At 40.2% G+C, this 27,213-nt stretch overlaps 1 protein-coding gene across 7 annotated transcripts in view; it reads left to right on the top strand.

The window, feature by feature from the left end:
- The first annotated feature begins 6,235 nt into the window (after nucleotides 1-6,235).
- The window catches only part of LOC109926855 (UDP-glucuronic acid/UDP-N-acetylgalactosamine transporter), a 45,671-nt gene continuing 24,693 nt past the window's right edge, over nucleotides 6,236-27,213 (top strand). For 3 of the 7 annotated variants that reach the window (XM_048602429.1, XM_048602431.1, XM_048602430.1), the window contains exons 1-7: nucleotides 6,236-6,503; nucleotides 7,252-7,285; nucleotides 7,397-7,483; nucleotides 16,428-16,495; nucleotides 16,597-16,668; nucleotides 19,723-19,791; nucleotides 20,798-20,900. In XM_048602429.1, coding sequence (XP_048458386.1) covers nucleotides 6,283-6,503; nucleotides 7,252-7,285; nucleotides 7,397-7,483; nucleotides 16,428-16,495; nucleotides 16,597-16,668; nucleotides 19,723-19,791; nucleotides 20,798-20,900 — 654 coding nt within the window. In that variant the 5' untranslated portion in view covers nucleotides 6,236-6,282. Of the gene's footprint in view, nucleotides 6,818-7,251; nucleotides 7,286-7,396; nucleotides 7,484-16,427; nucleotides 16,496-16,596; nucleotides 16,669-19,722; nucleotides 19,792-20,150; nucleotides 20,374-20,797; nucleotides 20,901-27,213 lie in introns of those variants that run through there. The other 4 variants (XM_048602434.1, XM_048602432.1, XM_048602433.1 and 1 more) reach the window with 4 other exon arrangements.

The raw sequence follows: 27,213 nt of genomic DNA, 5'->3' as shown, positions 1-27,213 counted from the left end.
TCACTGGCCTAATTGGTCAAGATCCCATTGTACTCTCAGATAACTTACTCCAATGTCCACTATATCTCCAATTTTGGTGTCATCTGCAACCTATCTAACCACGTCTTCTATATTCTCATCCAAATTGTTTATATAAATGACGAACAAAAGTGGACCCAGCACTAATCCTTGCAGAACACTGCTGGTCACAGGCCTCCAGTCTGAACAACAACCCCCTCCACCACCACTCTCTGTTTCCTACCATCAAGCCATTTTGTATCCAATTGAGTACATGAATAGGAAGGGCTTAGAGTGATATAGGCCAAATGCTGGCAAATGAGATTAGAACAATTTAAGATTTATGATTGGCATGGATGAGTTGGACCAAAGGTGCTTTATAACTCTATTTCTCTAATTGGCTAGCTCTCCCTGGATCCCATGTGATCTAACCATGCAAAACCTTGTCAAAGACCTTGCTAGAGTCGCTGTAGAGAATGTCTACTGCTCTGTTCATCTCTCATCTTCATCACCTCTTCAAAAAAGTTTGTGAGACACGATTTCGCACATAGCTGTGCTGACTATGCCTAATCAGTCCTTGCCTTTCCAAATGCATGTAGATCCTGTCACTCAGAATCCCTTCCAACAACTTACCCATCACTGACATCAGGCTCACCATGCTATCGTTCCCTGGCTTTTCCTTGCAGCCTTTCTTAAATAATCATGCAACATTAGCCACCCTCTAATCTTCCGGCACTTCATCTGTGGCTGTCAATGATACAAATATCTCTGCTAGGGGCCCAACAATTTGTTCCCTAGCTTCCCACAATGTCCTGGAATACACCTGATAAGGTCAAGGAGATTTATCTACCTTCATATGTTTTAAGACCTCCAGCACCTCCCCTTTCTTAATGTGGACTCTTTTCAAGACAGCACTATTTATTACCCTGATTTCTGTAGCTTCCATGTCTTTCTCCACAGTAAATACTGATGCAAACTATTTGTTTAGGATCTCATCCATCTTCCATGATTCCACACGTAGATGGCCTATTTGATTTTTAAGGGGTCCTATTCTCTCTCTAGTTACTCTTTTGCCTTTAAGATACTTTAGAATCTCTTTGGATTCTTCTCTACCTTATCCAGTAAAGCTATCTCATGTCCTCTTTCCGACCTCCTGATTCCCCTGTTAAGTATACTCCTGCACACACTATACTATTCAAGGGATTCACTTGATCTCAGCTGTCTAATCCTGAATTTTGCCTCCTTCTTTTTCTTGACCAGAGCCTCAATATCTGTAGTCATCCACTGTTCCCTACACTTGCCAGCCTTGCCCTTCACACTAACAGGAACATGCTGTCTCTGAACTCTTGCTATCTCATTTTTGAAAGCCTCCTACTTGTCAGACATTCCTTCACCTGTGAGCAGCCTCATCCAATGAACTCTGAAAGTTCCTGTCTAATAACATCAAAATTGGCCTTGCCCCAATTTAGAACTTTAACTTATGGACCAGGCCTATCCTTTTCCGTAACTATTTTAAAACTAACAGAATTATAGTCACTGGTCCCAAAGTTCTCCCCCACTCACACATCCGTCACTTGCCCTGTTAAATTTCCCAAGAGGTGGTTGAGTTTTGCCCCTTGTCTAATTGGGCCATCTACATATTAATTGAGAAAGTTTTCTTAAACACACTTAACAAATTCCTCCCCATCCAAGCCCTGAAGACTATGGAATCCATGTTTGTAAAGTTAAAGTCCCCCACTAATAAAACACTACTATTCTTACAGCTATCTGTAATCTCCCTACATATTTGCTCCTCAGTTTCCCACTAATTATCTGGGGGGCATCTGTAGTTTAATGCTATCAAAGTGATGACTCCCTTCTTAATTCTCAGTTCCACTCGTATGGATTCACTGGATGATCCCCCAGTCCTCCCTAAGCATTGCCGTGATGTTTTCCTTAATCAAAAATGCCATTCCCCCTCCTATCTCGCTCCCTCGTTTTATACTTCTTCTAGTATCTGTACCCTGGAACATTGAGTTGCCAGTCCTGTCCTTCCCTCAGCTATATTTCCGTAGTAGCTATGATATCCCAATCCCGTGTTCCCACCCATGGCCTAATTCATCTGCATTGAAATTAATGCAATTTAATTCACTAGTCTTCTCTTGTTCTCTGTCATGCTGTAGACTGCCTTGTCTAATTAACTTGCTCTCTTTAACTTATGTACCGGCCTCAATTTTCTCTCTTGTCTCACTACTGCTTAGAGTCCTACCCCCCGCCAGACTGGTTTAAACTCTCCTGCGTAGCTCTAGCAAATCTCCCCGCCAGGATATTGGTGCCCCTCCAGTTCAAGTGCAACCTGTCCCTCTTCTACAGGTCAATATTGCTCCAGAAGAGATCTCAATGATGCACCAATTAACTCCCTTGTCTTATTTACAAAATTTATGGAATCATAGAAGGATCACAATACAAATGAAAACAAATTCCTTCTCAATACTCTCTTTTCTAAAGAGAATAGCACCAAATTCTCTAATCAATGCTGGTAACTGAAATCTTTCATTCTTGAAATATTTTTTCCAAATCCTTTCTGCAACCGCTCTAAAGCCTTCACATCCATCTTGAAGTGTAGTACCCAGAATTTACCACTGTACCTCGATTGAGATTGAACAGGGTTTTATGATGCTTCAGCAGAAGTCCTTGATTATGTACTCTATGCCTCTAATTATTAAGTTCAGGGTCTTTTAAGCTTTTTAAACCACATTCCCAACCTACTGTATCACCTTCAACAATTCTGCACATATAACACCGGGCCTCTGTTCTTTTTTTCTTCATTCATAGCACGTGGGTATGACTAGCTAGACCAGCAAATATTACCCAACCTTAAATGCCCTGGAGATGATGATGGTGAGCTGCCTTTTTAAACCATTGCAGTGTTTGTGGTGTATGGACACCCACAGTGCCTCAAAGCAGGGAGTTCTAGGATTTTGACACAGCAACAATAAAAGAATGGCAATGTAGTTCCAAGACAGAATGGTATATGGCTTGGAGAGGAACTTCCAGGTGGCGGTCTTGCCAACCCATCTGCTGTCCTTGTCTGATATAACAAGGTGTAGAGCTGGATGAACACAGCAGGCCAAGCAGCATCAGAGGAGCAGGAAAGCTGATGTTTCGGGCCCAGACCCTTGTCTTTCTGGTTTGGAGAGCTCATGGGCTTAGAAGGTGCAGTCGGGGGTTTTAGTGAGTTATCACAGTGCGTCTGATAGATGGTACAAACTGCTGTAACTGAAATTTGGTAGTGAAGGAGTGATTGCTGAAGGTGGTGGATCAGGTGCCAAACAAGTGGGCTGCTTTGTCCTGGATGTTGTTGTGTTTCTTGTGCAGCTGAACTTATCCAGGAAAGTAGGGTGTATCCCCTCAAATTCACGACCTGTTCCTTGTATCTTAGATTGGGAGATGTGATGGTCCATGGGGTTACAGTTTGTGATTAAATACAGCTCTTCTGCTGCTGGTGGCCCACAGCATCTCATAGATGCCTAGAATTAAGTCATAGAGTCATATGGCACGGAAACAGACCCTTTGGTCCAACTCATCCATGCTGACCACGTTTCCCAAACTAAACTAGTCCTACCTGCCTGTGTTTGGCCCATATGCCTTTAAACCTTTCCTATTTTTGTACCTGTCCAAATGTCTATTAAATGTTGTAACTGTACCTGCACCTACCACTTCCTCTGGCATTTCATTCTACATACCAACCACTCTCGGTGTGAAACAGTGCCTTTTAAATCTTTCTCCTCTCACCTTAAAAATATACCCCCTAGATTTGAACTCCACCACCCAAGGGAAAAGACCTTTGCTATTCACCTTATCAACGACCCTTATGATTTGATAAACTTCTATAAGGTCAACCCTCAACCTCCTAAGCTCCAGTGAAAAATGTCCCAGCCTATCCAGTCTCCCCTTATAACTCAAACCCTCAGTCCTGGTAACACCCTCTCCAATTTAATAATAAGCTTCTTACAGCAGGTTGCTAGATTTTAGTCTGTCCCATTTAGTACAGTGAGAGTGCCTCACAACATGATGAAAGGTATCCTCAATGTGAAGACTTTGTCCACATAAGGATTCACATGACACCAGGTTATAGTCCAACAGGTTTGTTTGAAATCAGAAGTTTTCAGAGCGCTGGTCCTTCGTCAGCACTTCACCTGTTCAGAGCAATTCCTCTTCTGAACTCCAGCTCCCGAACAGCACTGGAAAATCAACTCTTCTGGGTTTTCTGAGACCTCACTTTACAGAGCAAATGATAGCACTTCAGCAGTAATGGAATTAGTGACTTTTTGCTGACCTTTCAACTCTGGGCTAACCTGTCATCTGGACTTCTTTTTGTATGTCTTTGGGTCCTATGAACAAGTATTTGTTCCACACATTTGGTAACGTGGGGAACTTTTCATGCAAAAACCACAGTTGTATCGGATTTTTAAGCCATCTTTCATGTCTGAGAGGTCTGAGTTCTGTGGAAAACTGTGCTTGCGCTGGAGCCCTAGACACAAGGATTGTTATCATCCATGATTCCAAAAAATACACAATGGGAACCCGACATACAGATTTCCTCATTCTAAATATGAATTTGGACAGAGAGATTTTTCTACTTTACTGTGTTTGTATGTGCGTGTCTTGGGGTTATTTAGAGGTGTAAATGTTTATATTTTCATAGTACAGATTTTATATTAACCAGTTTTGCATTTTGTTAAATAAATTTTGCTTTATAATAAATCAATAATTTTGTATTCATTAAAGACATGTGGTTGATAGCTCTTTTTATCCTAACATAGCATAATCATACAATTCAAACGAGTAATGAAGTGGTCTCATTTTCTGAAGAAGGGTCTCGACCCGAAATGTCTGCTTTCCTGCTCCTCTGATGCTGCTTGGCCTGCTGTGTTCATCTAACTCTGCACCTTGTTATCTCAGATTCTCCAGCATCGGCAGTTCCTACTATCTCTGTCTGATATGAAGTTTTCCAATCCAGGTGGAAAGAACATCAAGACAATTCAGGGAGAGACAGAGAGTGTAGCAGTGAGGAGAGATTCACTGCCTTCCAACCCTGCTGAGACCCCAGCAACAACTGCCAAAAGCTAACTAAAATCCTGGATCTGACAGAACATGATTATACCCACTCAGGCTGCTACTATTGTTCCAACTTTTAAAAAATCCCCAAGGCATCACAGGTCGTTTATCTTCTAATAGATCATTCGTCACCAGGACAAAACACACCTATTAAAGCCTCAGCATCATCATACACTGCAGCAGGCCTGTGACAGAAATGTTAGCGTGGGAACACAGTGGTGTGTTGGGGTCACTGGATACTTGGGGTCATTTTTCTGGACAATGTGTGAGTGTTCTGCAGTGCAATCAGCCAGCTTATGTTTTGTTTCCCCTACTGTTGAGGAGAACACATTGTGAACAGCAAATACAGTAGACTGGATTGAATGAACTATAGGTAGATCACTCCTTCACCTGGAGGGTGTGTCTGCGGCCTTAGATGGTGAAGAGGGAGGAAGTGAATTAGCAGGTTTACACCTTCTGTGATTCTATGACAATGTGCATGAGGGTGTCAGACATGTTGGGAGTGGTCCCTGTGGAATTTCTGCAGCAATATCTGTTTTTGTCCCTTTTATTTCACGAGTTTTAACTTTGCTGACTTACCCTTTATTCAACAACAGTTGGAAACACAAGGCTTGGCTAGCTCATTCCTACTATAGAATGTTATCATAGAATCCCTACAGTGTGGAAACAGGCCCTTCGGCCCAACAAGTCTACACCGACCCTCAGAGCATCCCACCCAAAACCATCCCCCTACAACAGACTCCTAAACACTACGGGCAATTTAGCATGGCCACTCCACCTAGCTTGCATATCTTTGGACTGTGGGAGGAAACCACGCAGACATGGGGAGAATGTGCAAACTCCACACAGACAGTCGTCGAGGGTGGAATCGAACTCATGCTCCGGTGAGGCAGCAGTGTTAACCACTGAGCCACCTTGTCTGTCCTCCCAATTTAATTTCGAGTTACCGACTCCATATTTAGAATTATCAATAACAAGTATCTAATGTTATACGCACAATAATTTGCGGTTTACCTTCGCCTACCACCAAACAAAACGTCTCTTTAAACCCAAGCATTTGAAAACTCAACACGTCAATGCGCCGGGGACGAAGCGTGACGTGAGCGCGCCCCGGCAAGGGCGAGACGTGACGTGAAGGCGTCGGGGAAAGAGGGGCGGCGCTGCGCTGGATGCGACGGTGCAGACATGTTGGAGGTCCGTCAACGTCATGATGTTGTGGTTAAACAGAGCCAGGAAAGGAGCGAAGCGGTTGGAGATGCTGCTGACCGAGTCGACGCTCGAACTGGGGACAGGGAGATGTCGGCCGAGACGCTGACTGTTTTCTTGAAGTTGTGCGCGGCGGTTTTTTACGGAGTTAGCTCCTTTTTTATCGTGGTGGTGAACAAGAGCGTCCTAACCAGCTACAGGTGAAGGGAGTGGCGATCGCTCGGGCGGAGGAACCAAAAGGTTTCGAGGACGGTGAAGAGCTCCCCCCACCCCCCAACGCCAAGACCGGGGGCGTGCGTTGCCTTTCTTGAGCTGCTCTAGCTGCATTGCCAACAGAATCGCATCTTCTGTGATCGTCACGCTGATGCACTAAAGTCGATTACAAACTGCAGCGTTATTTAAGCATGGAATTGCGTATTAATTTGCTTTAAGAAAATTTGTATTTTAGACGCAGTTTTTTTTAAGATTAATTTTCAGATCCTCGAATGATGCAAGGCAGATCATTTTGCAAGGCGTTTGTAATAATTGTATTTGATACCTGTATCATTTTCGAACTGAATATTTTTATTTTCACGTAAACGACGATCTACAGATCTTACTTTTATGGAAATGTCGTTATTCAGCCTAATTTTCCAGGTTTTATTTTGAATTTTCCAAAACTGGACTTCAATCAAAAGCGTACAACAAAGTTGTTTTCTAACGTTTTGTTTAAATCGCTTCCTACATTCGAGCACTGTTCAATTTTTTTTTTCGGTCAGAAACCGTTATTGGTCTGTGGCAAACCGGTCAATGTTCTTTGCTTCAGCTGCGGGTTGCGTATTTTGGGAAAGGGGAAAAAGTAGACTTTTTCCTCTGTCTCAGCACTTCAACAGATTCTTGTCCGGACTTGCACGTGCCCTAAGCCTTTTAAACAGTCTAATCATTCCTTAATATCTTTGTAATCTACAGATTTCCGTCAATATTATTTGTGGGCATTGGTCAGGTACAGTTAATTTTATGTTTAAATTCTGCGTGCCGGAAAGAAATTTTCATCGAAGAAATGTGTAAAAAGCAACATGTGGTCCATTTTAAAATCCGTTTCTTTTGCATTCAGATGTTAGCAACGGTCACTCTGCTGTGGGTGGGTAAGGCATGCAAGGTGGTGAAGTTTCCTGGCCTGGATTACAGTATGCCGCGGAAGGCAAGTCTGTTGTGTTTGTTTTTCTTTAACGCATAAAGCTAATTGTATTAACAGTAATTTTAATTATGTATACTATAAATTTACATTCGTTAAACAGCAACTGACTTCACTGACATTTTTAATAATTAGTTTTGTGTGTAAACATCAATTTACAGACTATTATGGATACTGCTAAAAAAAGTTTGAGTCAAACAATAAAAAGTCTCCTCTTCCTTTTATCTCTGTTCTCTACCTCTCTAACCCCATGCATGCATGACGTTATGGAATTAATTACAGTTTAATTAATTTGTGTATTATAGTATTTTATGCATGATTTGAATTTTATGGCAGTGCTACTCATGAATGTTTGTAGTTATTTCCTGATTTTTTTTTCAATTGACAGATTTTCTTGCAAAGCTCTAATCCATACTGCAGATGCTGAATCAAATATTAACCATTTCACCTTTTGTTTGTTTATAATATCAACTAGCAAGATGTTAGCAATTACACAACAACGGGTTACTTTCATCCACTCTAGTTGAAAGCTGTTTTCTTCTGTTACATCTTCATCCCTTCAGTTGACTTTTTTTTGTGGCAGACTTTTAATACGTCAAATGTGTATAGTGCCACTGGATTTATTCAGCTTTTTATTGTAAATTGTTTCTCACATTGCCACTTTGAAAACATCTAATTATTTTTAATAAATGTGTTTAGACATATTCTGACCCCACTCCAGGGAAGTGGGTCTTGAATTTGATCTTGTGGCGCAGGATCCATTTTGACATAAAGGTTCCTCTTGATATGATTCCAGTTTTCTTTCTCAGTCACCACTAGGAATTGACTTGCCAATGAATTCTCCAGCAATATAAGTTGTTTTGATCACTTAAAATTTGGCATTCTTACATTTATCCCGATGATGAGTGCAAGATAAAAAGTTTTAGAAATGGGTCTGTCATCAGAAATATTCAAGTCTGATTTCAGTGACTGTATAAGAATCTCACTTATCTGCCAAAGGGAAGATCACAGCATACATCTTCCGAACTTGTCTCTTCATTGTGGTTGATCAGCTCCTTCCAGAGTTATTGAGAGGCACCACAAAACTTGATCTTCATTGCATGCCACATTTGCAAAAAATGTAAGCAACTGCACCGTGGGCACTGTATGGCCTTATGACTTCACGGAAACCTTTGACAACTGTGAAACTTTGAGTATCCTCTTCAGATTTGGCTGCCATCAGAAATTTCTGGCCATCCTCTGCTTATTGCACAATGACACACTAGCTGTGACCTTCACCCAATGAAACCACTACAGTATCTTTGTCCATAAGACTGAGCCAAGCAAGACTGTCATTGCACTAACTAACCCTTTTCTACATCTTCCTCACTGCCGTAGTGCATCTTGCATCCAACTTACCCGGAGATGTGGGGATAATTTACAGAACAGATAAGAAATGTTCAACCAATGCCACCTCCAGTCCAAAATCATTCTGCCTTTAGAATTTGAGCTTTAGGATCCAAATGGTACTTGTGTGTGCTTTCTCTGAAACTGAGCTCGAGGTCATTGTTGACTGCTCCTTCACGGTGTATGAGAAAATAGGCCACTCATTGTACACCTGGAAAAATAAGGTTCTCTTCAACCAGGTTTCACAGCATGGCACCTCTCCAACTGATTAAGAACAGTAGCAAGATCTGTATTTTTGAACCTCCTGTCAACAAAGGTGTATGCAGATTACAAAATTTATTATTTTCATTGTGTTAGTTTGGCCTTCAGTCAGCCGAGGAAACGAGCACTTGAGGCCAGGATCTCAAACTTAAGGCTAAGGTCATGGGAGCTTTCTGGGCATTAATGATCTCTGCACTCCACTAAATATAGTGGCAAATAAAGCAACTAGATTCTCCAAATATAGTGGCAAGTAAAACTGTTCAAAAGCAGTGACCTCTCCTAGGCCAGTGAGCCCTGAATCAATGTGCTGATCAATCAAACCATTTCAGCTGAGCAAGACGTGTTAGGCATAGGGATGACCAGGTTCCTGAAGCAACTGCTCCATTTGGACCTTGAGCACAGCAGGCGTGGACATGAAAATGCTTTTGAAATGTCTTAAAATCATCCTGAGGAGCTCAGACATCCTGACTTGTGTGAGGCCCTGGTTTGTGACCAGCCCAAATTTTAAAAAGGCACGAGACTTTGGCAGAAACAAGTAGAAGTGGGGTAGATGCCTTTGCTATGCACACTTCCAGTAATTTATCTTGTCAATGCTTTGAGCACAACTTGCCCTGAATGTGGCTGCATCTAGTCACATAGTAATGTGGTTCTCTGTTAACTGCCCTCTGAAATGGCCTAGCAAGCCAGTCAGTGGTTTAAAAAAAAATGCTGCAACACAGGTTCAAGAAAACATGTCACTGCCAGCTTCTCACGGGCAATTAGTGCTGAACAACAAATAAAGACTTTGTCAGCGATATCCACATCCCATGAAAGCATATAGGAAGAAGTCTGATTTTATTTTCGTACCTAAGTTGGACCTGCACACCAACTTTTTTGAGAAAATATTTATTCCTTGGTTGTTGGAATCTTGTGAAAACTTGACAAAAATAGCTGTTTTGTTTGTTTTGAATCTCAATGGGGAGTTGGCAAAAGAGAGAGCTTTCAAGCCAGACTGTGCTGGCAGTTTTGAAAGTGACAGCAGTTTCTGGTATCTGCACTTACTACATGTGTCAATGTTGCCATTCCCCATTTTTGTTCCATGATCTCTAACGTTGCTTACAAATCTGTGTGACAATTTACCCAAAATTCTTTTGGACGTTTGTGTACACCACATTAGCTATATTGCTCTCATCTGACCTCTTTTACTTCATTGGAAACTCCAGCATGTTAAACATGATTTGTCTTTAACAAATCCATACAGGTTAATTAAAAGCTAACATTTCCCAAAATTGCTTTGTCTCCATTATCATTTTCTTCTAATATCTTATTGAAAAATTGTCAAGTCCAGTTGTGTGATGGTAGTACTGTTTCTTTATGACTGTATAGTTATATTGTTCCTTCATATCCAAATGTAACCTTTTCTGAAGGTGGAAAAGATTTGTAGTGACAAGGTGAGATATGTTAATCTGCTTTACTTACAAATAGCAATTTAGTGTACACAATAAAGTCAAGGTAAACTCCTTTCATTCAGAGCAATGGTGATAACTTTAATACCTTCTAAATTTGGAGACTTTTCTTTGGCCATTCCTTTTTTATTTCCCTAGCCACGCATCTGGCCTGTTAGTTTTCGTTTTAAGCTCCAGCCCCTGAGACTGTAGATAGTACTCTACATTTATTTGAGATGTTGATGTCATTGACAAGGCCAAATGTAATTGCCAAATGACCAATTACCCTTGTATTAAGTAGGCTGTTAAAAGTCAACCATATTGCTGTGGATCTGGAATCGATTATAGGGTCAGAATGGCAGATTGCCTTCCATCAAGGATGTTGAGAATCAGATGAGGTTTTTATTACAATAGTTGCCAGTAGGTTTCTCAGATAAACTTCCAACTTCAAATTTATTGGTTGAATTTAAATCCTACCAGCTGCCATGGTGTGATTTAAACGTTTGCCCCAAATCGTTAAGCTAGGTAGGCCTCTGGACTATGAGTCAATGACATTACAATGGCATCACCAAGATCCCTATTTCTGAATCTGAGAAGCAAAAAAGTGAGCTCGTGTTGAGATGGGAGTGATGCTCTTAACATCAAACGATGATTGCGGTTGTTGGAGGCCTGTCTTCTCAGGCCAAGGAGGTCTCTGCAAGAGTTTCTCAGACGAGTGTTCTTGTCCCAACCATCTTCATCAACGATCTTCTTTCCATCATAAGATCACAAATGGATAGGCTCGCGGCACGGTGGCTCAGTGGTTAGCACTGCTGTCCACAGCGCCAGGAACCTGGGTTCGATTCCACCCTTGGGCGATTGTCTGTGTGGAGTTTGCACTTTCTCCCCGTGTCTGTGTGGGTTTCCTCCAGGTGCTCAGGTTTCCTCTCTCAGTCCAAAGATGTGCATGGTAGGTGGATTGGCCATGCTAAATTGCCCATAGTGTCCAGGGATGTTCAGGTTAGGTGGGTTAGACATGGGAAATGCAGATGTAGGGGAATGGGTCTGGATGGGATGCTCTTTGGAGGGACGTTGTCTTCTTGTGGAAACAGGCCATTTGGTCTAACACTAACGATTCTGTGAAATGACTGATCACTATTCTCAACACCTCAAATATTGAAGTTATACATATTAAGATGAGAAGAGGCTTGGGCTGACCCGTGACAAATAACATTTGTGCCACACAAATGCCAGGCAATGACTAGCCCCAACAAGAGAGAATCTAACCACTAACCTTTGACATTCAATGGCATTACTGTCACTGAAATTCTGACTTTCAACATCTTGGGGGTTACCAATAACCAGAAATGTGAACTGGACTAGCCACGTAATTGATCTGGCTGCAAGAGTAGGTCAGAGACTAAAAATCCTGTAGTGAGTAATTTGCTACAAAAACAAAGTGCCAGAGAAACTCAGCAGGTCTGACAGCATCTGTGGTTTGAAAAACAATTAACACTTTGAGTCCAGTGACCCTTGTCAGAGTTCTCTGCTGCTGATACCTGTCTGATTTTCAGTGGCATTACCACCAAGTTCATAAGACTATATGGACCCTTGAGTCTGCCCCACCATTCAATAGGATTGTGGCTGATCCAACGTTCTTCATGTCCACTTTCCTGGGTTTTCCCCATGATTCCCTACTAATCAATAATTTATCACAGCCTTAAATAGACACAAGGACTCTGTCCCCATATTCTGAGACTGCGCTGTCTGGTCTCAGATTCTCCCATGAAGGGAAACATCTCAGTGTGTACCCTGACAACCCCTTAAGAATCGTTTAAGTTTCAAGGAGAGAATTTTTATTCTCTGATTTGCCTCTGAAATAATAGCTTTCTTTAAGGGGACTAAAACTTCTCATAGTGTTTCAGTTGGGGTCTCTCAGCATCTTACGCAGTTGCAGTAAGAGTTCCTTGTTCTTACATTCCAACCCCTTTGAAATAAGGGCCAATGTTCCATTAGCCTTCCTGATTATCTGCTGCACCTATATGCTAGCTTAGTGTTTCATGTACAGGTACCCTGAAGTCCCTTTGCAGAAAATTGCAGCACATGTTTTCTTCATTTAAATAATACTGTTCATTTGTTCTTTCTTCCAAAATGAGCAACTTTGAATTTTCCCACATTATACTCCATTTGCCAATTTTTTTGTCCACTTAACCGTATCAGTGTTTCTCTGTAAGCTGTTTGTATCCCCCTCCTAATTTGCCTTTCCACTTATTTTTGTGACAGCTGCAAATTTGACTACAGTACATTTACTTCTGTTGAGTTATGAATATACACTGTAAATGGTTATGGTCCCAGCACTGATCCCTATGGAACCCTACTGGTCATGATTGGCCAGCCTGTAAAAGAAGCTTGCTGTTTCCTCCCATTAGCCAGTCTGCCCCCATGGCTGTGGCCTCTTACCTTAAAACGTGACCTTTTGTTAGGTATCTCGTCAAACATCTTCTGGACGTCCAAATGTAACATGTTTACTGATTCCACTCTATTCACTGTGGTTGAGACTTCCTTAAAAGCTATTAAATTAGCCTGACATGATTTCCCTTTTATGAATCTACATTGACTCTGCTTGATCAGATTATCATTTTCCAGATGTGCTGCTATTATTCCTTAACTGTCTCCAACACAATACTTTTCCAACAATTGATGTTGGGCTAATTGGCCTATTGTTACCTGCTTTATGCCTGCCTGCTGCTTTGAATAGTAATGTCACATTAGCACTTTTCAATTCTCTGGTACTTTTCGGAATCCAAGGATTTTTAGAAAATTAGAAGTAGTGCATCCACTATCTCTGTAGCTGCCACTTTTAGGATCCGAGGATGCAAACAGGGCTGGGGACTTAACTGCCTTTAGACTTGTTAATTTGTCTATTACTACTTCTGTAGTGATTGTACTTAATTTCTTCTCCCATTTTCTTTTGTAGTATTAGGATGTTTGAAGTATCTTCCGTCGTAAAGACTGATGCAAAATATCTGTTTAACTCCTCTGCCATTTCCTTGTTCCCCAAAATTTGTTTTCTAAGGGACCTATGTTCACTTTGACCCTGCTCTTCCCTTTTGTATCTTTAAGGAAGCACTTATTAGTCTTTATATTCTTTGCTAGTCCATCCTCATAGTTTGTTTTTGCTGTCTTTATTATCTTTTTAGTCCTCCTTTGCTGGATTCTGCATTTATCCCACTATTCAGGGCTAACGCTGACTTTGGCCTCCTTATCTGCTTTTTCTTTAAACTTAATACTCTCTTTAATATCGTTGGTTAGTTATGATTGATTTATCCCTCTTTGAATTTTGTCTCCTTACAGGGATATATTTTTGCTGAGAGTCATAAATTACCTCCTTAAATGCTTGCCACTGTTTACTTACTGTCGTTCCTCCTATTTGCCCCGTACAATTTAGATAACTGTTCTCATTTCATTATAATTCCCTTGTTTCCTACCCACGTTTCTCACACTGAGTATTAAATTCATCATGTTATGATTGCTACTTCCTAGGGGATCTTTTACTTGAAGCTCATTTATTAAACCTGCCTCATTACCAGATCCAAGATAGCTTGCTCTGTTGTTGGCTCCATGACTTATTGCTGTAGAAAACTATTATCCCTCATGCACTCTACTTTGAATTCATTATCATAGCTACCCTTCCCAATTTGATTCAATCAACATGAAGATTAAAGTCGCCTGTAATTATTGCTCTATTCTTTTTAGTCTTCTTTTTTGGATTTATAATCTTTCCTATAGAGCGGCCACTGTTTGGGGGCCTGTACAATATTCCTACCAATCTCCTCTTTCCCTTGCTGTGTTTTTACTTCCGCCCAGATGGTCTCTTACGACTGTCCTCATTTAATCTCTTATTAATAGTTCTACCTGACAGCTTTTTCCATCCTGTTGTCTGTTGAAAGGCCAAATAACGCTGAATATGAAGTTCCCAGTTTTGCTCTTGTAACCATGTTTCAATAATGGCCGTTAATCTATTCACTTACCTTGATTAGTGCTGGTAACACATTTGCCTTATTCCAAATGCTTTCTGCATTAAGATATAAAGCCTTTAAGTTTGTTCTATTGTCGAATTTCCGTTCACTTCATGTTTTCTTGCTCTAATATGACATTCATACATTTTGTTCCTTACGTTTGCTTTCAAGTACCAATCAGTCCCATTACTAACTGCAATCCTACCTTCTCCTTTATCATAGAATATTATCATAGAATCCCTACAGTGTGGAAACACCTTTGATTTTATAATTTTCCATGCCACTGAACCCACTCCCCCACTGTTTAGTTTAAACACCTGTCTGTCGCCAGGACTCTGGTCCCAGCATGATTCAGGTGGAGTCTATCCCATTGGAACAGCTTGCTCCTTCCCCAGTACTGGTGGCACTGTCCCATGAATTTGAACCCATCTCTTTCCTACCAATCTTTTGAGCCGCACATTTGCCCCTCTCTTTAATCTTGTTGATCCTGTGCCAGTTAGCTCGTAGCTCAGTCTCACACTGTCAACATTCTGGAGTTAACATTGGCTAGAAACTGGATAGTACCAATGAAACAAGTTGAGACTACGTAAGAACACATCACAGGATGGAATTCTCTGATCAATAACTCACCACCTGAATCTCCAAAGCTTGTACACCGCACACATGAATCAAAAATGTAATCAAATGCTCTCCACTTACCCTGATGTGTGGCTCCTACAGCACACCCAGAGATTGCTTGATTAGCACCCCAGCATTTTATCTGTTTCTCCACTTCTCACGCCCACATGCTGTCACTCTAACCTCATACTCTTGCCATTGATCCAGCTTTCTAGTCCACAGCCAATGTTTCAGTTATGGCTGGACTGTTTGCAATTTTTGCATTGATTTTTGAACTAAGGATCCACGCTCGAATTCTTGTATGAAGAAAATATATACTTTCACATCTAAACTCTTTAAGGCATCAAAACCCTCACACTACATGCTTGTCTGTTTCAATAAATGCAAAATAGTGCAGAAGTTGGGGATCTGAAATATATACAGTGCTGGAGAAACGCAGCAGGATTTGTAGCATCTTTGGGGTGAGAAACATAGCTAACGTTTTGAGTTCCATATGACTCTTCTGAAGTCTATTTGAAAAGTTTTTGATGTCAGCTTGAATCCTCCCGTATTTCGCGATGTAAACGCCAGTTTTTTTTTCCTACATGCTTTTGACAAATCTGTTAGAAACCACATTTTGCTTGTCTTTTCACCCTGACCTTGCTGATCCACATTGATCTCGATCTCCAAACGCAGATTTTTATACATTATAGTGTAACAACCTGCTATTTGAAGAAAAGTATCACTATTTTCACTGAAGTCCAACATTAATTCTTGAACCAGCATCACTAAAATAGATTGTGAGCATTCTTTAATTGCTCTTTGTGGGAATTAGCCATGTGAAAATTAGCTGCTATTTCCTACACTGTAACGTGATTATATTTCAAAATTACTTCATTGACTGTAAAGTACATTTAAATGTTAATAAATTGTGGAAGATGTTATAACTGCAAGTCTCCTTCCTGTCATTCGTCAACTTTCTGCAATCATGAGATCCAAGTTTAAGTGCAGGTCCATCTAAAGATCAGTAGTTAGATGCAGTTTTATACTTCGTAATTTGTAAGTGAAGTCTCTGTCCCCAGTCATTTAAGTTGTGGCACTCACTGTAATAACTGCAGTAAATACTTTTCATGGCCAGAGCTATGAATTATTAAATACGATTTAGTTTATGCTTTTGCATGTAGGTTGTAATGATTATAAACATTTCTTGATTTGTTTATATTTGTAAAATAATTCCTGTAGCACACATCATATGTTAACATTTAAAATGATTTGCTCTTCTAGGTGTTTCCACTACCTCTCTTATACCTGGGGAACCAACTTACAGGATTGCTGGGCACTAAGAAACTGAAGTACGTTTGAACCCATTTTGAGCGAGGGAGACAGTGGGGAAAATATTTTTGTTCGATTAATGATTTTTTTTTCTCTAACTCAGTTTAACTTTATTTTCCAGCCTTCCAATGTTTACAGTTTTAAGGAGGTTTTCCATTCTGTTTACAATGATAGCAGAAAGTTTGTTACTCAAGTAAGTAACAACGTCATCTTAATTGTTTGCTTTAAATATCTTTCTTTGTCTCAAAACACACTTTCTATATTTAGATATATCTTCACTCAATGGGCAAAGATCTGATTTTGAGTGACGTCCATGAAGTAAATTTATATATGGACAAATATAATTTTGTAGAAATTTTGTAATCACTAAGCAGTTGATAGCTGAAGTCATGTTTCCCTAAAGTCAAGTTCAGCTAGGACTGTGGCCTCTCTCCATCAAAGATGGACATGTTCTACAAATCAATTTAGATAGTTAATGACAGCAAGTAGCTGGTTTAGCTCCATTGCAAAGAAAAAGATGAATAAAGGATAGTATCTCCCATATCACCCCGACTGGCTTCCAGTGCAAACTCGTTGATTTTTCAAAAAAAGTTGTACAGTTGCGAAAAAAGTGTAGAATTTGTGATATGTCAATAATCTTTAGCTGTTAACTTCCTGGATCAAAAATAGCTGCTTCCTTGACAGAATATTGTCTATGTCTGTTGGCAGAGGATAACATAGGATCAATAGTGGTACAATATTCTACAATGTCTGTACAAGAATTATACCGTTCATTTTAAGAATGTACTTTCAACACGTACAAATTGAAATGTTGAAAATATAAGATGACAAACCTTATATCAACTGTCATGTGAAAATTTGATGGGCTGTGTTGTCGTTTTACAGTGCTTACTTGGTCTTGACCTTGATAAAATGTATATTGTGTATGCAGGAAGACAATTCTGGTAAACATAATATGTAATTTATAGCCAGAAGTTTGGTGCAAAGTGAATAAAATTACTTTAATCGTCATTGTACATTCATTTCAAGACAGTGTCAAAGATGTCATGCTTAGTTTGATAATTTGTTCAGTGATCTTATTAATCTAGTTGTTGAGGTCATATTATTTCTTTTCAGTAAATTTGTTTTCTACTAACCAGTAACATACTGAGCTTGCTAAGTTTGACCAATGGCTTGTTTTTGTTTTTCTTTTACATTGATTAGTTTGGAAGTTGCGATAGTGCATTCTGATCACTGCATATCTTCTGTTTCTACTTAATTGATCTCTTTGAAAATTGCTGAGGTTCAACTTTGTTTGGAGGCACAAACAATGCACTGTTGCACATATTCAGAATGGATCTTGCACCGTGTCCTTAGATTAGTGACAACAAATTCTTCCTTGACCTGTATAGGTATCTGTGCCAGATCCTTTGAAACTGTTCTCACCCCTGCCTTCTCAAGGACAACTACAGATGGCCAGTAAATGCTGGCCTAACTGGCAAAGCCCATGTCCCATGAATGAATAAAAAAACGTTATTTTATTGCCTATAAAAGATGGTTCCGAGATCACAGTATCTAATAACAATAATAGTACTTAATTTCTGTCTGTTTGAGTGTGGTGACTGGTTTAAGGGATGTTCTGGTGAATTTGCTTGGTAGATGGTGCCTGGCATGTGTGAAAGGAAGTGGTGCACCTTGAGAGTGGGACCACGTGACTCTTTGGCTACCAGTGGTTGATGGGGAAGTAGGGGACATTGGAGAACAAAAGGAATGGAAGAATAGGAGAGTGCAGCAAACGTACTGTGGTTGGAGAGAGTATTCTCCTAAGGGACAGGGATATCGTGAAAAGGAGGGAAGGTTGGGTTTCATTACAGTGTGGGGAAGTGTAGTAAAATATTAAGCAAGTTTTTTTGTACAACTTATGAGCACAAAGGATAATTTAGAGTAATGAGGAGCCACTAGGTTTGGATGGAATGCGTTTAGAAAGCTGTTGAGTGATTTGAAAGAATACATGCGTTAGTTCTGTAGAGAAATAAGTTAATGAAAGTCTGTATCCTTTAGAATTTCTACTCTTGACTCCAGTGGGCATGTTACTGCTTATTCAGATCCAGGGAGGAGCAGTTCTATTGTTCCTATGAAACTTAAACAAGTTGTCATGGGTTGAGACTGGTTCTTTGGTACCATAGGCACTGAAGGTAGCTTTCAAGGAAATAGTGTTCATTTAATTTTGAGCCCAGCAGATGTAAACCTACTTGACTTGAGAGGAATTAGTCCCCAATAGCACTTTAATATTCTATGACCATAACCTAGTAACAAGGATACTAACTTGACCACAAATGATTTGTCTCTCTTTGCTGGTCTAAATTATTAACAGAGCATTTAGTGATCTTAGGCTCTTTACCAAAAGCATAGTGGCAGGGCTAGCCAGGATGATTCTCTGACGTGAGGATTATGTAATCTCAAATAAGAGTGGAGAAAACTCTAGATGGGTGAAAAACTTTCTGTAAACGCTGCATCTTGCCTCATATCATTCTTAAAATTTTCTACCAGTATAGGTTTCTTGTTTTTTTTACTTAATGGACTTTTTAATGAATAAGTATTGTAATGCAGTATCGTGACAGGTGAGCATAGTTTGGATAATCTCAATCAGGAGAATGGTGATGGCCATTTCGGAAGTTCTTTGTAGTTTTAAAGTAGAATGTTATCAATACTTATGCAAAAAAAAATTAATACAGTAAACGTGCAAACGAGAATCCTTCTTTATTGTTAGGTATCACACTACTAGCAGTTGTATACAGACTGGATGGAAACACAAATATTATCAAGGTTGTTTTTCCACAAATTTTAGCTGCTGTTTCAAAATGCAGTTAAGATCCTTTTCCTTGAGCACGTCTTGTTCCCCTATTTCTAGCTTCTTCTGTTTCTATCTTCTGATTTATCTGCACTCGATCTGTCATCTTGCAGTATATTTGGTGTTGTATCATGGCTGCTATTTAAATCTTAGAATATTGCTTAATACTTTAAACTACTTTAAGATTGGAGATGTGTGTTTTTTTTCTTACTATTTTGTAGATGTGAATCATGATTTGAAATGTTTATGCTATTGAAAATCCATGTGATAACAACCTGTTTTTAAAAGGTGTTCCTCATTTGCTTCTTGTTGCGTCTGTTTGAATTGCTTATGATGCTTCTTTCTTTGAAGGTTTTATAAATGCAATCATGGATTTTCAAACATGAAGCTAATCTGTTTTTTCCTTCCTGATCGCAGTAAGAACTTCTCTCGATCTGTTCAGGTGACTGTCTTTGCGATGATACTTGGTGCGTTTATTGCTGCCAGGTAAGATTGAGTAATAGACTAACTGACTGTTACAGCATGCAGCCTATTTTAACCTGGCAGGTTTGTGTCTGGGCTTTTCTGTGCACTGTCGATTGAGTGTAATCCCAATTTCCCATCCCATTATCCTCACTTTTATACTTGCGTTGTTTGAAAAAAAAATTGTCACATTCTCTTTAAGAAAAGATCATGGAACGTATGGAATTTACTTAATGTATTAAAATAAAATTAACATCATAACCACCTACTTAAAGTAATTGCTAAAGTTCTTTGATTCTTTTATGGTCTTTAATTTTTCCCTTTCAATGGCCATCATTTTATTAAGAATCAGGCTATACAATTTTTCTTCCATCTCTCTACAGAGGTTTGCAGAGGAGCAGGCAACAGCCCTGCTCTGAAGTTGCTTCTCTTCCTTTTGAGAATATTGGGACAGGAGATGTCTCTGTTCCTTCTGGATACTTTTTTTTTGGAAATAGCCATTAGGCTTCAGTCATGGTAGCCATTGCTGTTGATCCAGGACTCTAGCTGTAGTCAACTTCCCTCCAGTAGTTTCGGCAATAAGCCCTCCTTGAGAGGAGATATGTGGCCTGCATATCTACAAGGCAAGTAAGTGACCAGACTTTTAGCAAAAATGTCCCAATCATTTCCCCTGTAAGGACATTGATCTCATGGATTGCAACTACATCTTTATTGTTGGGAAGCACACAATTTCCAGTTTTTAAAAAAAAAAAAAAAAAAAATTCTGTTAAGAGGAATGTGAGCACTAGAAAAGTTGAAGGTTGCTGAATGATTTGGGCTAACTGGTTATTACCTAAAGTATGTGGAACAGGAAAGCTTCATTTCAGTCCTATACAAAAGTTTTGAGGTCCTTGAAATACTAAAACTGAGTGTGCTAATGTACAACTTTGAGATCTCTCCTGAGAAATTAATATTTTAAGAACAAAAATAGTGATTTGTGTATTTCTGTTCTATTGTACAAATGCAAAAAAAATACACCGCTTTCTTTCAGTTCTGACATGGCGTTTGACTCGTTTGGATATGGATATATTCTTACAAATAATGTGTTAACAGCTGCGAATGGAGCTTATGTAAAGCAAAAATTGGAGTCAAAAGTGAGTAATTTTTTAATTGTTTCAAAATCTGATGATTTATTTTGAAATATTTGAGGACTTTGAGCAGTTTTTAAAATGTCAGCCTTTCCATCCCTGTGAAACTATTCCACTTACAATTCTGTGGTTTTAGGGTTTACCATGAAAGTACTTGCACAAAGTTAGTTATAATCAGATATGTTTTCTTTTTTGGCTTTCGCTGTCCCAAGGAAAACAAAAGGATTTAAGGAACATGACATGAATAAGTTCTGCTTTTGAATATCAACACTGTAATGAAATTTGTCTTCCCCAATTTTTCTCTCTTTGCCTTTTTTGACAATTATTGAAGTGGCAGCACAAAAATTAAATTCTGCACACAGTACCTTACCCACGTGGCTAGTCAGAAATTCAGATGAGTGACGAAATTGGATTTGTTCTCCATGTTTATGGAAACTTTTTCCAAAAGGAATTACTGAATAATGTTAAAGATTAGGAAGGTAAGTTTGTTCCCCTTTCCCACAGCTGCCTCCCTGGCAGTAGTAAAGCTTAGTATTGGGTTATGTTTGTTGCTGTGCATCTCAGAATTTTGTGTGGGTGTGTGATGTATGTATAAATCCTGTCCCTTCAGTGTGTGCTGTTTTCTGTTGATCTCAGCAATTGATAGTTCAAATTTGTTTCTGATTTGTCTTCACATCACTGTTACTGATGTTGTAGCAGTAATATATTTTATCCCAATTATACAACTCAGTTGCTAATTTCTCAGGAACTAATGAGCATAACCCTGAAGATAAAGCACTATCACTTGCTGCTGCCCTGCCGAACACTGACACAGAAATTGGCATCTTGCTTCATTTAACGAGTTGAAAGAAATAACACTGTAGGATTCTTCAATACATTTGACCAGTTTGTTGTAGAAGGAAGGCCCAGGAAGTAGCTAAATGGGGGTTGGCTAATGTACTAGGTTTGTGGAAGGGGAACGATGTAGACATTACAGGCTACAGTTTCGTTTTTTCGAATTATCCTGTGTAGGGATTTCAGCATATGGTGAAGCTCATTCATAACTTTTTTTGGCTTCATCTCAAATACTTGAAAGGGGCTAGAGTCTCACAGCAGGGTATTGAGTATTTTGTAGATACTTATGTAAGCTGCTTTTGTGCAGAGAACATTGTAGTTCTGGTAAACCTTTAGTGTTATTCTTATGAAAACTTGACATACCTTTTAGGAGAGACAGAACAGGCTCTCTACAGTTGAAAAATGAAGGCCGACGAGTGACTGAATAAAGTCTTTCACATTGTGAAAAATTTGTTAGGATTGATAAATATTTTCTTTGTAGTGAAGAATAAAACTCAAACCTATCAATATCATATGATCTTAAATTCAGAAGAACATTTTTCATGCAGTGAATGATGAGAATATGGAGCTCACTATTCCAGGGAATGCATTTATCAATGCGTATTGAGGAAGGCTAGATAAGCCTAAGGTACACTGAAAACAGTTACGCTGTCAAAGGCAGATGAGGAAAGATGGGAAGAGGCTTTCTGGAGTTTAAATCCTGGCGTAAACTGGTAGGCCAGAAACAGCATGTTTCTAAGCTATGCAGAAATTAGTAGCATTGTGGTAATTGGCCTGGTAATACACATGCCAGAACAGATGCTTTGAATATGTAAATCCAGCCATGTCAGCTGGGAAGAATTTAAATTCAATTAATAAACTTGGACTGAAATGTATTCTACATTGCTAATCATGAAACAACTAGATTGTTGTAAAGTTGTTAGTTTACTGCTGCCCTTCATGGATGAATCTGTTGCTCTTACGAGCACAGGTCTGAGTCTGAGTCTAGACTCTTAGGTGGTTGACTCTTAACAGTCATTGTCATAGAGTAATACAGCGTGGAAGCAGGCCCTTCGGCCCAAACTGGTCCATGCTGCCTGCTCAGCTAGTTCCAATTGCTCACATTTAGTCCATATCCTTCTAAACCCTTCCCATCCATGTACCAATCCAAATGTTTTTTAAATGTTGCTATTGTACTTGCTTCAATCACGTTCTCTGGCAGTCCGTTCCATATACGCGCCACTCTGCGTGAAGAAGTTGCCCCTCAGGTCCTCTTTAAATCTTAACCCTCTGTCCTTAAATCTATGCTCTTTAGTTTTCAATTCCCCATCCCTGGGAAAAAGACTATGTATTCATTCTATCTATGCCCCTCATGATTTTATACATCTCAATAAGGTCACCCCTCGTTCTCCTACGTTCCGAGGAATAAAGTCCTATCCTGGCCAACGTCTCCCTATATCTCGGGCCTTCTAGTCCTGGCAACATCCGCTTAATTTTCTTCGCACAGTTTCTAGTTTAACTCTGTCTTTCGTGTAATAGGGTGACTAAAACTGTGCACAATACTGCAAGTGCGACTTCACCAACGACTTCTACAACTTTAACGTGACGACCCAACTCCTATACTCAGTGTCTTGATTGATGAGGACCAACATGCTAAATGCCTTCTTCCCCCCCCTGTCTATCTGTGACACCACTTTCAGTGAACTATGTACTTGTACATCTGGGTCCTTCTGTTCCACAACGCTTGTCAGGACTTTACCACTTACTGTACAAGTCCAACCTTGGTTTGACTTTTCAAAGTGCAAGATCTCACACTTATCTATATTGAATTGCATTTGCCAATCCTCAGCTGACTTCCCCATCTGATCAAGATCCCGCTATAAATTTTGATAACCTTCCTCGCTATCAACAATACCTCCTAATTTTGTAGCATCGCAAACTTACTAATCGTGCCTTGTACATTCACATCCCGATCATTTATGTAAATAACAAATAACAAAGGTCCCAGCACCTAACCCGTGGCACACCACTAGTCACACAGGCCTCCAGTCTGAGAAACAACCTTCAAGCATCACCCTTTGTTCCCTACCATCATGCCAATTTTGAATCCAATTAGCTCTCCCTGGATCCCATGTGACCTAACTTTCATGACTAGTCTGCCAAATGGGACCTTGTCCAGGGCCTTAGTAAAGTTCACATAGACAATATCCACTGCCCTCCCCTCCTACATCCTCTTGATTACCTCTTTGAAAAACTCTTAACAGATTTGTTAGAATGACTTCTTGCGCACAATGACTCTCCCTAATCAGTCGTTGACTATCTAAATGTTGGTTGATCCTGTCCCTCAGTATCCACTCGAATAATTTTCCTACCTCCTGATAACAGGCTCACTGGCCTGTAGTTCCTTGGCTTTGCTACCTTTCTTCAACAATGGAACAACAATAGCCACCCTTCAGTCTTCTGGAACTTCACCAGTGGCTAAAGTTGAAGCAAAAATCTCTGCAAGGACCTCTGTGATTTCTTCCCTAACCTCCCACCATGTCTTGAGGATGGACTCGATCAGGCCCAGGGGATTTATCCACCATAATGTGCTTTAAGGCTGCAAACACCCCTCCAGTGATGTGTATGTGGTCAAAATCATCCCCACTTGTTTCCCTTATTTCCTTAGCATCCATGAAGGCCTCTGAAATGGCCTAGCAAGTCAGTGTGTTGTATATAACTACTACAGAGAATCATAGAATCCCTACAGTGTGGAAACAGGCCCTTCGGCCCAATAAGTCCACACTGTCCCTCAGAGCGTCCCACCTAATCTACACATCCCTGAACACTGGGCAATTTAGCATGGCCAATCCACCTAGCCTGCACATCTTTGGACTGTGGGAGGAAACCGGAGCACCCGGAGGAAAGCCATGCTGACACGGGGAGAATGTGCAAACTCCACACAGACAGTCGCCCGAGGGTGGATTCGAACCTGGGTCCCTGGCACCGTGAGGCAGCAGTGCTAACCACTGAGCCACCGTGCTGCCCGAAATCAGGAGGTTTCCTTGACCATTTCAGGAGAAAGAAGTTGAATGAAAATTAACTGGATGGACCACCCAGCATTGATTTAGGCATCAGAAGCAACACCCTGCTCAGGAAACACTGCAAAGTCCTCCTCACTAGCATCTGGGACTCCTCACTTATACCTGAGACTTGTGGCACATTTGGAAGAGCTGTCCTATTAATTAGTCAAGCACAACCTGACAGTGGTACTCACCAAACTGTCCCTTGCATGCAACAGCTCCAGACTCCACCTCCTGTATACTTAGTTATGCCCTGTCTTACTGGTAGAGCAAATCCACCAGAGATGACAGCATAGTCATTCATAGCAATGCATATCCTCAGATTTGTTTTCAACAATCCAGACTCTAAGTAACTTTATGGTACCAGGTCAAAATGGTCAAGGAGACCTCTTGATTATTATCCATTACCGATAATTCACTGCTCCTGCATGTCAGACTGGAAAAGCTTTAGCAAAGGCACATAATGTATTTTGGAAGAGGAATTTAAGTGTCTATGACCATGAGTGGCCCAGTAGCGCCACAACAGACCAAGCTAGCCAAATCACAAGCAGTATATTAACTAGATTGTACCTGTGAGAGGTGTTGAGGGAACTGACATTTGCAAGAAGTACCTTCTAATTTCTAAAATCCAGCATTTTAATTTCCACTCTCTTTTAGTTTTTCCCCCTAAACTAAAATTTGCTGAAATGCATTAATATAAACCAGGAACTAAATGATTGACCCAGTTTGAGTTTTCGATTCTTTATAAGCTTCAGGATGTTGATATTTGTGTCAATCATAAATATAGTTTAGCTACAAGAGCCTGTTAGGAGCTGGGATTCTGCAGTAACTATCCACCTGATTCCTAAGGCCTATCTTTACGTCTACAGGGCACTAGTTAAGAGTGACGAATGCTGTACTTGTCTGGATGAATGCACTCGTATTCAATACTATACAGGGTAAAACAACCTGCTTCACTAGAATCCTTCTCTTGTCCACAATGTGCATGTGGTGACGTGCTAACATTCCTTTGAAAGCATCTTACAATCCTGTGGCCTGTACTAGCTAGAAGGATAAAGACAGCAGATGTATGGAGTCGTTGTCTCCTTCAAGTTATGTCCCATCGTTTTGTCTTGGAACTATATCACATGTCCTTCCATATCCCTGGGTCAAAATCTTGGGACTCTCACCCTTACAACATTGTAGGTGTATGTATGTCATAAAACTATAATGGCTTTAGAATGTGGCTTATCACCACTTCCTCAAGAACAGTTAGAGATGGGTAATAAATATTGGCCTTGCCAGTTTTGCTGAAATTGCAAGAACAGATGAAAAAAGTCTATTATCAGATTTGATATTTGAGCAGATACGTTTATCATTGAGAGTAGAAAAGCTGTTTGACAAGTTGGACGTGAAGGTTAACGCAAGATTGTCCAACTGAAGTTCTTCCTCTAAATTGTTGAAGTGTTATGACAATATATGTCTAAGGACTGCTGTCACTTCCTTGCCATTCGCTATTTCATCTTTTGTCCCTCTGGTTAGGGAACTGGTGGCAAAAGGGACGGGTTCAGGTCAGAGCAGCAAACAGTGCTTTATTAGCTATTGCAGATCATGATCTAGGAAGCAGCGGAAATACGTAGTGGCTTATATCAAGAATCAAAGCCTCCCTGTACATTGTTCCTCAGACTGCAGAAATATTATTTTCATCTACAGACTTCAAGATAGTGCTCTTTTTTCATAGAATCATACAATACAGAAGAGGCCTTTTAGTCCATCAAGCTTGTACTGCCAAAAATACACTGATCTACACCAATCCCAATTTCTCTCACTTGGTCTGTAGCCTTGAATGTTGTCACTTCAAGATTATCCACGTACTTGTTAAAGGCTGTGAGGTTGCCTGTCTCAACTAGCCTCCTAAACAGTGCATCTTCAACCCCATCACCCACTGGGTGAAAAAGTTCTTCCTTGAATCCCCTGTAAACCTTCTGCGTAGCACTTGAAAATTATGCCCCCTTCTTAATTGACCCTTCAAAGAAGGGCAACAGCTACTTCCGAAACACCCTGTCCATGGCCTTCATAATCTTATTACACCTCAGTCAGGTCCCCCTTCAACTTTCTCTGCTCCAAAGAAAATAACCTGAGCTTATCCAACCTCTTTATTAGCTGAAGTGCTTCATCCCAGGCAACGTTCAGGTGAAACAAAAACAGACATTGCTGGAGAAACTCAGCAGATCTGGCAGCATTTGTGGAGAGTAAGCAGCGTTAACATTTTGGGTCTAGGGATCTTTCTTCAGAACTGGTGATAGTTAGGAAAAGGTGCTTTATGTGCTCAAGACAGTTAGGGGAGTATGTATGTAATAGGTGGAGATGGAGCCCAGAGCAATAGAAAGATAGGTAGACAAAGGGATGGATAACAGTAAGCTAGAGAGAAAGAAAAGCTGGTAATAGGGGTCATTAGTACGTGA

This window comes from Rhincodon typus, chromosome 10 (assembly GCF_021869965.1).
Source record: "Rhincodon typus isolate 14 chromosome 10, sRhiTyp1.1, whole genome shotgun sequence".
Lineage (NCBI taxonomy): Eukaryota > Metazoa > Chordata > Chondrichthyes > Orectolobiformes > Rhincodontidae > Rhincodon > Rhincodon typus.
Note: the sequence above shows the minus strand (reverse complement) of the source record. Positions and strands in the feature narration are given on the sequence as shown.